The sequence below is a fragment of the Peromyscus maniculatus genome, chromosome 12 (assembly GCF_049852395.1).
Source record: "Peromyscus maniculatus bairdii isolate BWxNUB_F1_BW_parent chromosome 12, HU_Pman_BW_mat_3.1, whole genome shotgun sequence".
Taxonomy (NCBI): domain Eukaryota; kingdom Metazoa; phylum Chordata; class Mammalia; order Rodentia; family Cricetidae; genus Peromyscus; species Peromyscus maniculatus.
The window spans coordinates 8,156,179-8,170,942 of record NC_134863.1 but is presented as its reverse complement, the minus strand read 5'-3'; the positions used below and the strand labels follow the sequence as shown (position 1 = coordinate 8,170,942).

The following is a 14,764-nucleotide window of genomic DNA, read 5'->3' as shown; positions in this document are numbered from 1 at the left end:
ACTGACCTATGGGTATAGCAATAAAGTCATCAGGAGTCATTTAAATACTATCTTCATTTAGCAGAATGGTATAGGTTTCCCCCTAGGGCCTATGACCTATTTAGCTACTGGTTCTTGGCTCCATTCCCAGTGACAGGTGTGGGTTCCATTGCACGGAGCAGGTCTTAGATTCATGCAGAAAGTGGTTGGTTACCCCAACATTCATGCCACTGTTGCATCAGTGGATGTATCTGGTCAGGCCAGTCATTGTTATTGTCACTGGATCCACAACTAGGTGAGGCTGATGATTATTTGTATCTTCCAGTAACAGGCACAGCACCTTCCAGCACCATGACAACTAGCCAGCAGGTCAGCTTCCAGGTCAGCACCAGCTTGATTTCACTGGGTTCTGATTCAAGTACGTAGTGTCTTCAGCAATAGGATCTTACTGTCAAGTGGGAGGGTGACCAAGAGCAGTGGCACTAGCTTGTCATGTCTGGGTGTCCATGGAACCCCACTGACCAGCATGGAGTTGAAGGGTTTTTTTGTGTGTGTGTGCAAGGAAAGAGATAAAAAAAAAATCTGTTTTCATTCCTCTGCATATGGATGACCAGGTTTCCCAGCATCATTTGTTGAAGATGTCCTTTACTACAGTGTATCTTTTTGTCATCTTTGTCAAAGGTCAGTAGCTGCGGCTGCACAGACTTTCAGGTCCCCGATTCTATTCCACTGAGCTCTGTACTCATTTGTGGCAGCACAGTGACATTTTTATTACTATGGTTCTGTAGCAGAATCGGGCAGGTGAGTCTCCCCCTAGCATTCTGTTTGTTCCAAGTGTTTTGGCTAGCCTTGTCTTTCTGTGCTGCCATGTAAATTGTGAGGTTGTTTTTTTCCGGTGTCTATGAAGAATGGCTAGTGCAGGATGAAAGTAAGGCCTAATATTTTTATCAACATGGAGGGGGCATGTGCACAGCATCGCACATGTGTCCAGGTCAGAGGACAACTCTGTGGAGTTGGTTCTGTCTTTCCACCTTTACATGGGTTTTAGAAACTGAACTCGTGGTATCAGACTCACGTGGCTGCTGAGCTGCCCACTGAATTCTTTTAGAATGCCCTGAATTCCAATCAAATTAGCCAAATGCTAACAATCCTTATTAAAAATTCTAAACTGACTTACAATGCAAGTCACAGTCTTCGTTTCTTGCTTGTGTGAGCTTTGAGATGGGTTCCCTGTTGCCCACCCCAGCCCTTGGACCTCTGAGGCTCCTGTGTTGGCATCCCCACCCCTCACCACGCTGTTTTCCAATGGAATATTTATACTCCATTCACTTGAGAGGTCTCCATCAGAAATGACAATGACGTTGCTTAAAATAGGTGAAAATACTATGAAAACATTTTTACATAATGAGAAGCCTTATTTCCATTAATTTTATTAACTTTATTGAGATATATAAAATATAGACAACATAGTTCATTTGAACCATTCAACTTAGTGTGTTTTGGTATATTTGTAGCACTACAGAATCACCACTAGAGTAATTTTGGAAAAATTTATCAACTTCCCCCAAAGATATTCTGTATCCATCAGCAGTAATTTTAACTTCTAACAATTACAGTCTTGGACCACTCATCTACTGTCTGTCCACAGATCTGTATATTCTGGAATTTCATATCTATATCCAAATTGTGTGTGGCCTTTGCTTCCTGCCTCTTCTTACTCAGAGCAGTGCCCTAACCCAGCATCATGTTACAACGGGTGTCAATTACTTCACATGGCTGAGAATGGTCAATTTCACGTATATTCTGCTTCTTGTTGACTTGCTAAGGCACATCTGGGTTGTCCATTTGGGGTTATTATGAATAACTCTACTATCAACATTTTGTACAAATTTTTGTTATACAAGGCAAAAAGTCAAAAGAGAACCCTTTTAGTAATGTCAGTACATATTCACTGAATTTTTCTTATAGAAATACATTCAGAGGCATAGGAAATGCATTCCTAAAATCTGACCAATAGAATCATGAGGTAGAAAGATATAGAGAGGAGCTTTTGCTGACCAGTCATTGTCATCATCATCATCATCATCATCATCATCATCATCATCATCATCTGTACCTCAGAGCAATCTGAAATTAGATGCCAACATGTGTGGCAAAATACAGAAGGCTAAATTACAGTTTACAGGTGTGAGGCCCTGCCAAACTTTGCCATTCTTTCAGGGGAGGGTTTCCCTGGGCAACCAGCTTTCGCAGGTAGTCACTGGGTTCCAGTTGGGGGATATCAGGGTTCTGTTTGTAATATTTCTGCAATTTCTCTAGAACTGTGGGCAGCCCAACTGAGGCAGCATAGAACATGGGCCCGCCCCTGTGCCTTGGCCACCCATACCCATGCAAGTAGATGACGTCAATGTGCTCTGGGCTAGCAGCCATCCCCTCCCCCAAGATGCGGAATGCCTCATTGATGAGGGAATACAAGCAGCGCTCCAGGATCTCATCCTTGCTGATGGAGCGCGGTTCAATGTGATGGGTTGCTCTATACTGTGACAGGAGCTTGGAAAGCCAGGGATCAGGTTTGTGAATCCGACCCAGTGGTTTGTCATACTGATACCAACCCTCACCGGTCTTCTGACCGAATCGCCCGGATTCGCAGAGCATATCAGCAAGTGGGGAGTATCTGCTATTGCCCCGCTTACGGGCAGGAGTTCCTGGTGGCAAGGAAGGTCCAGTAAGGCCTTGCCCCTTGCGAACTTTCCAACCCACATCTAGTCCTGCCAGGTCAGACACTCTAAAGGGTCCCATTTTAAAACCAAACTCTTCTAAGACCCCATCTACATCCTCTGGCTTAGAACCTTCCTCCAACAAGAAATACGTCTGGTTGTAATAGGGGCTCAGCATTCGATTCCCAACAAATCCATAGCAGTTGCCTACAACGACTCCAATCTTTCCAATCTTTTTTGATAAGGTCATAACAGTGGCAATGGTAGAGGGGGAAGTGTATCGGCTTGGAATAACCTCTAATAACTTCATGATATGAGCTGGGGAGAAGAAGTGGGTGCCGATCACCAGCTGAGGGCAATTCGTGGAAGACGCAATCTCATCCACGTCCAGGGCTGAAGTATTGGTGCACAGAAAGGTTCCTGGCTTGCACAGGGCTGACAGTTCAGCAAAGACCTGCTTCTTCAGGTTCATATCTTCAAACACTGCTTCAACCACTAAATCCACACTTGAAAGCTCCTTTGTGGATGAGGAGAACCTAAGTTTGGGTCTTGCCGGAGCGTGGCCACTCTGCTGCATTTTGGATGCTTCTTTTTCCAAGATGGCAGTTATCATCCCTTTTGCAAGATCTAGCTGCTTCGGGTCCAACTCTACAGCGACCACGGGGATCCCAGCCCTTAGAAAAGAAATGGCAATGCCTCGGCCCATTGTTCCCAAGCCTACGGATTAAGAGCAAAGGAAAGAAACATCATTTGTTGAACAGGTGGACACTGGTAGAAGGCATCGGGGCAAAGTGGCATTTTAAAAGATTGACCCGGGCAAAGTGCTGCTGCTCACTGCCACAGTGTGCGCTGATCATGCACGGGGCCCCGGCTTCTGTCCCTGGCACCAAAGATAATTAAGAGTATTAGGATTGGAGGCCACCGGGCAGTGGTGGCACACACCTTTAATCCCAGCACTCGGGAGGCAGAGGCAGGCAGATCTCAGCGAGTTGGAGGACAACCTGGTCTACAAAGCGAGTTCCAGAACAGGAACCAAAACTACACAGAGAAACCCTGTCTCAAATAAATAAATAAAAATAAATAAATAAATAAATAAATAAATAAATAAATAAATAAATAAGGATTGATTAGTGAACATAAATGTATTGAGTAAGAGTTCATGCATGGCTAAGTGCTCCAGAAGAAATAAAAATCAGTAGGATTCATATTCATATATACACAAAAGCTATTAAAACTAATGAACAAGCCCAGTAAAGTTCCAGGATATAAAAACCTGCATATAAAAGCCACTGTGTTCTCTTTAACATTGCTTTCTCTGTGTGTACATGTCACAGGTGTCAGAAGGAAACAGGTGTCCTCTTCTGTCACTGCCTATTCCTCTGGAAACAGGGTCTCCTCTGTTAAGAGGGTGGGGACTTGTGTCTTGTCAACTCGTCTGGAAGCCAGCAAGCCCTGTGACCCTCCTGTCCTTGTCCCCCTTGAAGCTGGGGTTACGTGGGTGCTGGGGTCTAAAATAATACGCTTAAAGGAATACATTTAACAAAGGAAGGCTTCTGCACTAAAATTAATGAAACGCTATTGAAAAAATCTTGTTGCTCGGTGTTAAAGTACTTGCCTAGCATGCACAAGGCCCAGAGTTTGAGACTTAACATTGAAAACAAGAAAAGAAAAAATAAAGAAGGAAGGAAGGAAAAGCGAAAGGGAGAAAAAAGGGAAAAAAGCATCACAGAAGACCTAAATAAATTGAAGGACATCCATGGCTCACAGACCAGGAAAAATTTAATATTGTTAAGAAGAAATATCAAATTGATCTGTAGAACCAAGGCAAGCTCTGGGCCATCCCAACTTTTTTGTGTAAATTAACAGTAGATTCTAAAATTCATACAGAAATGCAAGAAGAGTCAAAACAGTATTTTAAAAAATTGGAGAAGTCACTCTTCTGATTTCAACAGCTTTGCCAAAGTATTCAAGGCAGATGGAGCAGACAGAGTCAGACGTAAACTCCACTCTTACGGCCTATGTGTGGACGGGACTGCTACTGTTGAAAAGTCCCTGGGGCTGACCCACAGGATGGAGAGGGTTCATGTACTCGGTGGAGAATTAACAAAAGCTAATGTGAGCACAAAGTTCAACCAAGAATTTAGCATCCAACAGCCCCAAGCGAACAACATTTGAAATGTGCTGTGTGTGTTTTTTTACACAACAGTGCATTTGTGCATCTGAACTGAAAACACCTCTGACAGACTCACAACAGCTTCAACAGAGCAAGTGGACAGAAATCCAGCATACAGGGGAGGGGCGCAGGAAGTCCCACCCCCGGCGGGAGGGCTATTGGCCACTGCTGGCTGTTGGCAGAGGGAGAGTCAGTTTTCTTTTAGGTTGAGCCCACCCTCCCAAGAGGCGACCCGTGCCTCACACCCATGCAGCACTAAGACACCGTGTGATTTTAAAAAGGAGAGAGAGCGCATGGAATTGAGAGAAAATAGTGGTCGGGGAGGCTAAGGGAGGAATTGAAGGGAAGGGGATGGAGGAAGGGACTTGATCCGAACATAATTTACGCATGCATGAAATTCTCAATGGATTAAAAGAAATGTGCAGGTATAAAGAATGTACTTACCAAGAACGCCAACCGAGGAGACTGGTTGCGCAGACGCTGTTTTCCAAGAGGCTCCTGAGGGAGTTGACCACTTATTTGCAGACTTTTCAGCGAAAAAGGCATACTGCAGGGCTCGGGCCTGTCCTGACGCCCGAAGGTACATAAACAGCTTTTCTTCTTCCTTAATGCCCACTTCATAGGGGTGCTTCACGGAGGCCTGGACTGAACGGACACAGGTCTCTGGAGCCAGGTGGCCAGGGAACTGCTTTCGTACCTTGGCAATGGCTTCCGCGAAAATGCCGTCCATGTTGGGCAAGCTTGGGACTGGCTTGTTTATGAGTCTGCGGGGTTCTAGAGGTTTATCTGAAAGACATTGCAAAGGTTAGAGCACCGCAAGTGTAGCAGAGAGGGAACGGGACCCACAGCAGCTGCACAATGGTGCACGGTTCCAATGACCCAGCGAGACACTATGCAGTATTGTTTAATGAAACACTAATCCCAAAATCTGCTATCTTAGTAACATCAGACCACAAAGCAACATTTCCAAGTTCTAAAGTATTAAGCTACTAATTCAGGCTTGAAAGGTTCATTCTCTCTTTATTCTGAGGTCAAGACAACTTTATAACAGATTAAATATTAATTTGTCAGTGAGTCCAAATAGGACAGTTCATAGTTAATATCATATATTCAAAATTATTCACATCCCTTTCCTAATAGTGACAGCACCCTCAAAATGCCATGAACAGACAGGAATGTAATAAGATGCAATGACTGGTGACAGATCGAATTGAAAGTTCATTGATAAGCTCTTCTAATACAGTGCATTGATTTTCAGTACAGGGGGGAAGATAATTGATAGGGGGAAGAAAAGTCTTTTTTCCCTCCAAAAAGGAGATTGGATAACTGATATGCAGGTGGAATACCTGGATACACAGTGGGATAACTAACTGGATACATAAGTACTAAGAACTCTGTTCCTTGTGAAGCATGCACCTCAAAATGAATTATAATTCTACTGAACTTCTAATACTATACAATTTTCTAGGAAAACAACAACAACAAAGGAACGTCTCTGTGACCTTGAGTTAGGTACCAGAATCTTATGGTTCTGTAATTTTATTAAATGATTCAATGAAATGGTTTTAAAAATCAGATAAAAATACATCAAATTAATTAGCCATACCACAAAATGTGTTCTAAAAAGGGCTGCCATCTCAAGAATGAACCGTTATAGCACAAATGTCCACCTAAGGGAGTTAGAAGAGAACCAACCAGAGCTTATGACATATGTCCACTACAGAAGGACACAGAGCATGACAGTCGTGTACTAACAAGTGTCCAAGGGACCAGGAGGATGGCCTGGATAGCATCATGTGTCCTTGGGCTTCTGCAGTCTCATCCTGGTTCTTAAAGCTGAATGCAAGACCATGACTCAAATATGCAAATCTTAATTACTCGTAGCTGTGAGAGGGTTTTAAGTGAATGCTAACCTATCGGCTGTAAAGGGCATATTTTAGCACAGGAGCGTAGACAGGGGGGAGGGATAGCAGTGTATGGCTCCTCCTCCCTTCGCTCCTTTGGAGAACCAGGAGCTGTAGCCATCACTTATCCTCAGTGCTGGGGGCTGAGGAAGATGAGCCTGTGCAGTCCACAGCTGGCGTTATAGACAGGATGGACAGAAGAGGGGACAGGAAGAGAACACATGTTGCCAGAGGAAGTGGAAAAGAAAGGAGGGTGGATGTCAGGGCTGCGCCTCACCCACACAGGACACTGCAGACCTGGACGGCTATCCTTGAAGCTGCTGTTGCTCCTTCCATGACTAGAACTGCCTTCAAACACCAGCGCACACCAGATGTCTTTGAAAAGTTTAACAAGTTCAAATGGCTATTTCCCATCCCAGACGCAGTTAAACTGGTTTAAGGACAGAGACGGGACAGGACAATCTGAAAACCATTAGCACTTGACTTTGATGTGGGCTCTCACGGAGGTTTTGAGCAGATCTGGGCCCTGGGAGTTACTTCTGGAGGACAGCTGCGGTTTCTGGCAGGTCCCTCAGGACACCGAGGAGAAACACAGCACCTACACAGTGAGCAGGCACTGATGGGGGGCGGGGCAGCGCTGGCCAGCTCGTCATCAGCTCATCAGCGGCTGGGGAGAATAGGAAGGCGGGAATGAAATCACTCACTTCTACCCTAGGCTCTGCTCACTAGGTTTGACAAAGCAAGTGGGTCATCCTTCAGAAGGACACAATGTAGTCATCGCACCTACACCCTTCTGCCAGCCTGGCAGGAAGAGACTGTCAGTCTGGCTACAGAGAGCCATGCTTACATAAATTATTTCCTCAGACACAAATGACTACTTTCTTCTTACCCTGACCCAATGTGCTGCACCCACGTTAGAGGCTCCGCAAATGACTGACAGAACATCTGTCCATCATCAACTTCAGGAAGGCCACTGGCGGGCAGGAGGCACGTCAAGAGGAGGCCTCCTGTGTAGGATAGGGTCACTCCATTCTTTAGAAACATGGCCATACATATATTCACCCAAAGTAAAAATAATTTACAAAGAGCAAATGGTAAAATGAAGAGAAAGACCAAGGAAAGCATTAAGAATTCTTAAGAGCCACAATATCCAGAAACAGAAACAAAAGTCTTTGGACAGAAACAGCATTGTTAAAAATGGAGCAAACATCCAGGGCAAAGGGCCTGAGCTCATTACGTAGACAAGAACAGAGCGTTAGAGGGATGGTGGTGTATGCCTAACATCCCAGAACTTGAGACAACGAGGCAGGAAGATCGAGCATTGGCCAAAACAAAACCAGAGGCTGCAGAAACGGCTCCGTGGTTTAATGGTTCAGCTGTTAAGAGTGCTTGCTGCTCTCTTCCGGAGGACCTGAGTTTCGCTCCCAGCACCTGTGCCGGGTGACTCACAACCACTGTAACTCCAGTGCCGGGGGATCTGATGCCCTCTTTGGCCTCTGAAGGCACTGCTCTCATGTGCAGGAACCCACACAGATATACACATAATATGAAATATAAGATAAAATCTTAAAAGGAAAAAAAACCCAAGCCCACAAATGAACCAACTCCCTAGAGCATGGTTCCTGAGCTGGGACTCCCAGACGGATGCGCCCTGTGCCCAGCTTCACACCAGCAACATGTGGTGGGGACGGGGAGTCCTCACCTGTAGGACGGCCAGGCTGCTGCTAGTCACAGGCAAGTGGAAATACAAGGCATTTTACAAGCCCTCCCTTTCTCAGGAGAGGCGAGGAGTTCTCTGGGGCTCTGCCCTGTCTCTGTGTCTCTGAGGTCTGGAAGGTTTTGTATGAAGCTGTTTAATGAACTTCTGTAGTCAACTCTCCAGGACTCGGTGTTAGGTTTGTAGAGAAAATGCACACGGTGGGCACAGCTCCTCAACTCCCTCCGGATCATCACTTGCTCCAAAATACTGACTATAATGTGAACTCATGGGAGGAGAAAAATGAAAGCTTCACATCTTTTCTTTTTTGGCTTTTCAATTCAAAATTTGAGTAGTGAATGTGGCAATAGGCTGCAGGCTATGTGATAGAAAATCCCAACATAGTAAAGATGGAGAACTGTTTCTGCGCATCAAAATGAGCTTCAGAGAAGTGAACTCCCCCACACATATAAACACACATTTAATGAGGTGTTGGTTGTTTATGAACCTGACCATCAAGTCAACCCACCAATTCTGTTTTGTCAAATGACTACACACTAATAGCTACATTTAAAAGCAAATGAGAGAGGAAGCAGGGACGCATAAAAAGAAGTATAAGTGTGGTGATATATTGTGTACCCCAATAAAGCTTACCTGGGGATCAGAGGACAGAGCCAGCCACAAAATTAGACATAGAGGTCAGGCAGTGGTGGCACATACTTTTACTCTTATCACTCGGGAGGCAGAGATCCGTCTGGATCTCTGTGAGTTCAAGGCCACACTGGGCTACATGAGAAACAGAACCAGGCAGTAGTGACACACGCCTTTAATCCCAGGAAGTAATGTGACAGGACACAGAAAGGTATATAAGGTGTGAGGAAACACAAACTCGCTCTCTTGAGGCTGAGGATTTTGTAGAGGTAAGCTAGTGGCTGGCTGTTCTGCTTCTCTGATCTTTCAGCTTTCACCCCAATATCTGGCTCTGGGTTTTTTATTATAAGACCTTTTAAGATTCATGTTACAGTAAGACCTCAAGTAAAATGGGAAGTAGGCATCGCTAACTGGTGTGTTTTGTGAGATTATAAATCACAATTAGCAAGATGCTCTTAGGCGTTTATTGCTGCCCAGCTTTTCTACTGTCCCCCTAGTAGATCTATCTTCAACAAGGAGACTGGATCTCACGTGGCCAAGAACGGCCTGCTACCCTCCTGCCTCCACCCAGAGAGCTGGGATTACAGGAGTGTGCTAACACCCACAGCTTTATGGCTGCTGGGACTGAACCTGGGGACCCCTACATGTTAGGTAAGCATGTTAGGTAAGTATCATCCCCAGCCTGAAATAGTAAGATTTCAAACAGTTGTGTTCGGGTTAAACAAACAAACAAACAAGAAACAAAAAACAAAAACCTCCACAGCAATGTAAAAGTTCTAGCATTTTCCATGGGATTCTATTCACTGAAGCCCAAAACAGACATAGTAGATGTGCTTGGTTGGAGCAAGGACCAAACACTGAGATTCCAACCAGCGTGGCCTTTGCTTTCTCAGAATATGGCCAGAAGTCAACTAACTTTGTGGAGCCCTTCCTTTTTAGAGACGTGAAAATCAAAAGAAGAGCTATCATGGTCCACATGGCCATCATTATCCCCTGACATCCGGCCAGAGGCCATCTTACAGTAATCACACAACTATTACCAACACTCACCAAACTCTAGGCTTAAATGAGTGAATTTCACTGTGCATAAACGAACATCAAGAGAAGCTCAGGGAACATTCTAAGTGTTCTTCATCTGGATTACTACTTAAATGGAGAATTGTAAACAGAGTCAATTATGATCCATACAACGAAGAAATACATAAAGCTGAACAAAATGCAAACACATCCCAAAATTAGAAATATCTGGGAAAACTAGCATATCCTAAGCTAGAAAAAAATAAATAAAACAATGGCAGGTGACATATCTCTGTCACATATGTGCAAAGCCCAGAGTTCCATTCCCTATGAGCCTCTCCACAAAAACAACCCCAAACCAACAAGCAGACAAACAGAAAACCACACCACAGTAAAAACAAAAACCGAATAGTAACTTTTGTGAAAATCTTTTTTTTTTCATTTGTCATTATTATCTCCTTACAATTTTTGTATCTACTCGTATTAATTCTAACTAGCTATAGATATAAAACAGTTGTAAATTTTTATAGACTTTTTTTCCTTCTTAGAATTGGAATCAATCGGTTTCACAGATCCTCACCACTGAAATATTAGTTCATAACAAGCTAGTTTACTCATCTCCACCCTCTCTTCATGACGAAAATGTAAAACAGTCACATTTAACTAATCGAAGCCAGAGCCACAGGCGACTTAAATATTAAAGCAGACAATGCCTCAACTTTGGGGTGCCACCAAGTGGACAAACTATGTAAGGTTGCTGAGACCAGCCATCGTTTTGTTTTGTAAACTTTTGAATTTAATGTTTAGAAATAACTTTAAAAGCTGAAAGGAATAAACACTACCAGACCATAGTGTAAGTGTAGTAGATCTTGGTCCTTATCCTCTGTTTGAAGTAACTCAATTCTCGGAGCAGAATCCAGGGAAACCAGGTAAGGACAGACTTCCCATAGAAACCGAGGCTGGTACAAACTGAAATCCATAGCATGAACTCTCTACAAGCAGATTGTGTGAGTAAGTACTCACAAGCCAAGTAGCCCTCCGGGGAGCACAGGGCTGTGGCAGCAGCCTGGGAGGCAGAGCATAGGAAGGAAGTGCTCCCACACGGAGAGAACACCCTCTAGGAGTCAGGAGCATTTTCCCATCAGTACCTCACTTTTGTAGTGTGAGTGCCGCCTGTACACCGAAACCCCAACAAGCTGGACCATAGAAAAGACTTCGGGGTGAAAAATGGTCACTGGAGGGGCAGCCAACGAGCTTTCACAGGAATGTCTTGGAATGACCCTGAGCTTTCTCTGTCGCCAAGCAGAGACTGGCACACACTCCATTCTGCCTGGAGCCCAGCAATCCTTGTAAGTATTTTCTTAACAATTTCTAGCTTCTTCCTGCTCAGTGAGAGCATGCGGCCTCCATAACTTCCCACCGCAGTTCTTCAGTGGATTTTGTTTCCGTTGTGACTTGTGGCAGGAATGCTGTTGGGAATTGGGCTCTGGCTTTGCACTCATGTCCCAGAGTTGCCACCAGTCCCAGTTTTATTTTTTCCTAGCTTAAAGGCACAGTTTTAAATTAAAAAAAAAAAATACACACACCAAAAATAAAACAAACAAACAATAAAACCAAAACCAACCTACCAACCAACCAACCAAACAAACAAAAATAACATTTAAAAAGCCAAAACAATTCTGTAAGCAAGTACTAAAGGGACATTTGAAGGAACACCACTGGTCCACAAGTCCAGCAGGGACAGAACTCACATGTCCAAACTCCGGAGAAACTTCGGAGGCCATGAACTCTCTGAAGGCCTTGTAGGCTCTTCCTCTAGTGGACCAGCTACATGTTTGTTCCTTGTTCCAACTTAATTCTATTTTTCAACCAGAAGAACACTCATAGAGTATGACATCTCCAGGTACAGCAGAACAAACTATAAACCATGTCCTTAAAACTTCAGCAATGTCTGGTTCCACTCCCAGGAGCAGTCACTTCATTTCCTGTGACTGCTTCTGGAAGACTTTAGGCACAGACAGCAGCATGCTAGCCCACTCTCAACATATACACCTTCTCTCCACTCACACCCTTCTTTTCTGTTACACGTTGGCAAAACACCACTTAAAACAATGTTCTTTTCATTACCTAATACAATAGACTATGGAGTTTATGCCAGATCAATGTAGCATTAAAGCTTGGCTACATTCTACTCCATGGATGCCCCATTAGATATTTAGGGAGTTCCCCATTAGAAAGCACATTTAACTTATTCCCAATCTTGTGCTATTTTTTAAAATTATTGTTTACCTATAATCTTCTGAGCAAATTTGATTGCTTCTTCAACAAGGTCTGACTTCACAACTGCATCCAGAATGCCAAGCTTGAGCGCTTCACCTGCTGGAATATGTCTTCCTGAAACAAAAGGAAATAAAATAAGCTAAAGACCAACATGAGGACGAACCGGGGCATTGTTCTCTCTAGTGGTGAAGGTGGCCACTCCTGATTATACCAATTAGTAAGAAAAATGTATAAGACCAGCCTGACCACTGTAGTTGATATTCTGTTTTTCCCATCCCTGATAAATGGGGTAATTATGCTTACCGTAGTAATTCTGAATATTAGATAAATGAAACGTTTACCTCTAGATGCTTACAGAGGTAGAGATCCCTGTAAATCTCTATGGAGGTATGCGAACTGGCTGAGTTTTGGCTTGTGATAGAAGCGGTAGCACCAGACAGACAGGGCTATCTACTTTGTGCCTACCACATAGCAGGACAGTACTGATCAACAGTCCCTGAATACAGAGCTAGTTGGCCGAACAGAGAGACCGTGGTGATTAAGCTGGCATTCCACAAAGTGCAGTGAAAATCACAGAGGAGAAATCGGACAGAGTTTTGTCTCTTTTGACCCTGCCTTATGTTGTGGACTCTCTGCAGGGCAAGCTTCGTAGCCCTGCTTCCTGTGGAGGCTGAGAAGGCAGGAGACACACTTAGAGGTCTGCTCCTTAATGCCCTGGCAGTGAAGTGTGGCCGTAACCTCAAGCTTGGTGGCATCAGTGCTCTGCTGAGGGAGGATCCCTCGGCGAGTGCTTATCAACAGCCTTTCAGACCCCCTCATCCGGTGAGGAGCGTGGGGCAGGCGAATGGTGTCAAGTGTTCTCTGTTTAAGGACACTTGGGTGAGTGTACGTGAACCTGCTTAGGCAGAGCAGAAAGACCAGGGCATAGAAAATGAAATCTGGGCACTACAGAAATCTCTGGGGCAACAAGGTAGGGGAGTGTGAGCTGCCCGTGGGAGGGGCTGGCTGTTGCCATGCTCTTGAGTCTCAGAACATCCTGGGGGCATTTTTAGTTACCAGCGCCTTCACAAAGGCCCAGTTCTGCTCCAAACGACTAATGAGTAAAACACAAGACCCTGCGAGCTGAACCCAAAGCCTCCCCTGTGGCTTTGTCCTCTCCTGGGTGGTGTAGATGGGACCTCTGTCTAGCAGGCTGTCACCCAAAGGTGCTGGATGATGAGCTGCAGGGGACCCCAAAGTGACTGGAGCACACAGCGCCTCTCACACGGTCAACTCTGGCATGTGTCCTCCCAAATTTCTCCAAGAATTTTTCTCAAACTTAACATTTGGATGTCTTCATGGAAGCTTCCTGAGATGTCATTTTAAAGCTAACCTGGGGCCACCAAATCACACTGTCCACTCAAGAGGACAGGCGTGTGATTCCTGTGCCAGCTTGCCTGCTGATTTACAGGGGCCTTTGCTACGCGAATCAAAACTTGTCAATCTCAGAGTTTAAAAGAGCGGCGTCTTGTGAATCAGTGCTGTGGGCAAAGACCAGCCCAAGATCCCTTCACTTCTCCTTTTCCTTCCTGTTTTTTTCTCAAGGTGCTCTTGCTTTCCTGACGAATTTCCTCACAGGCTGACTTCTGCACACCTCAGGGCTTGCAAACTCAGTTCCCACCGTGGTTACTTATTTTGAGCTTCTCCTTCTGTTTTGTCTTTTGCTGAAGAACTAACCTGTCTCACGTGCTTTGAATTTCTGCAGAATGCGGAATTATAAGCATTCTCCAAAGAAATCAAAATCACTCCAAATACTTTACGTTCTTTTGAATCTACTTGTCATTAAACAATGTGTAACCTGATTGAGTGAATTTCAATTCCATACATCTAGTTTTTCTAATTTTCCTTCCACATATCTATCTCATTTAAAAGAGCAAAGCTATTTTTAATTCATATAGACTATTGGTTCTGTGTTTTTCTGTCAGGTTTTTTTTTTTGGGGGGGGAGGGTTTTGAGACAGGGTTTCTCTGTAGCTTTGGAGCCTGTCCTGGACTAGCTCTGCAGACCAGGCTGGCCTTGAACTCACAGAGATTCACCTGTCAGTTTTTAATCAGAGCATATGGATCTCTATTATTGGCTCTAAGCATTTTTCATCCCTTTACATTCTTAGAAATTGTAAAGGGCTCCAAAAGGCTACTATCTATGTAGGTGGTATCTGTCAATGTTTGCTGTAATGGAAATTAAAGCCAGGAACCTTAGGAAGGTTTCTGAATGAAATGATTTTAAAACGATGACCAATTCATGACACGCTGACACAACTTTTCATTACAATAAATGAATTTTAGACTTCGCTATGTTCATTGCTCAT

The 14,764-nt window shown here is 44.3% G+C and overlaps 1 protein-coding gene across 1 annotated transcript in view; it reads right to left on the bottom strand.

Moving 5' to 3' along the window:
* Positions 1-1,393: 1,393 nt before the first annotated feature.
* The window catches only part of Ehhadh (enoyl-CoA hydratase and 3-hydroxyacyl CoA dehydrogenase), a 33,728-nt gene continuing 20,357 nt past the window's right edge, over positions 1,394-14,764 (bottom strand). Inside the window, exons 5-7 of the mRNA XM_006987731.4 lie at positions 12,427-12,531; positions 5,314-5,655; positions 1,394-3,413 (exon numbers count right to left, since the gene is read on the bottom strand). Coding sequence (XP_006987793.3) covers positions 2,152-3,413; positions 5,314-5,655; positions 12,427-12,531 — 1,709 coding nt within the window. The 3' untranslated portion in view covers positions 1,394-2,151. The remainder of the gene's footprint in view (positions 3,414-5,313; positions 5,656-12,426; positions 12,532-14,764) is intronic.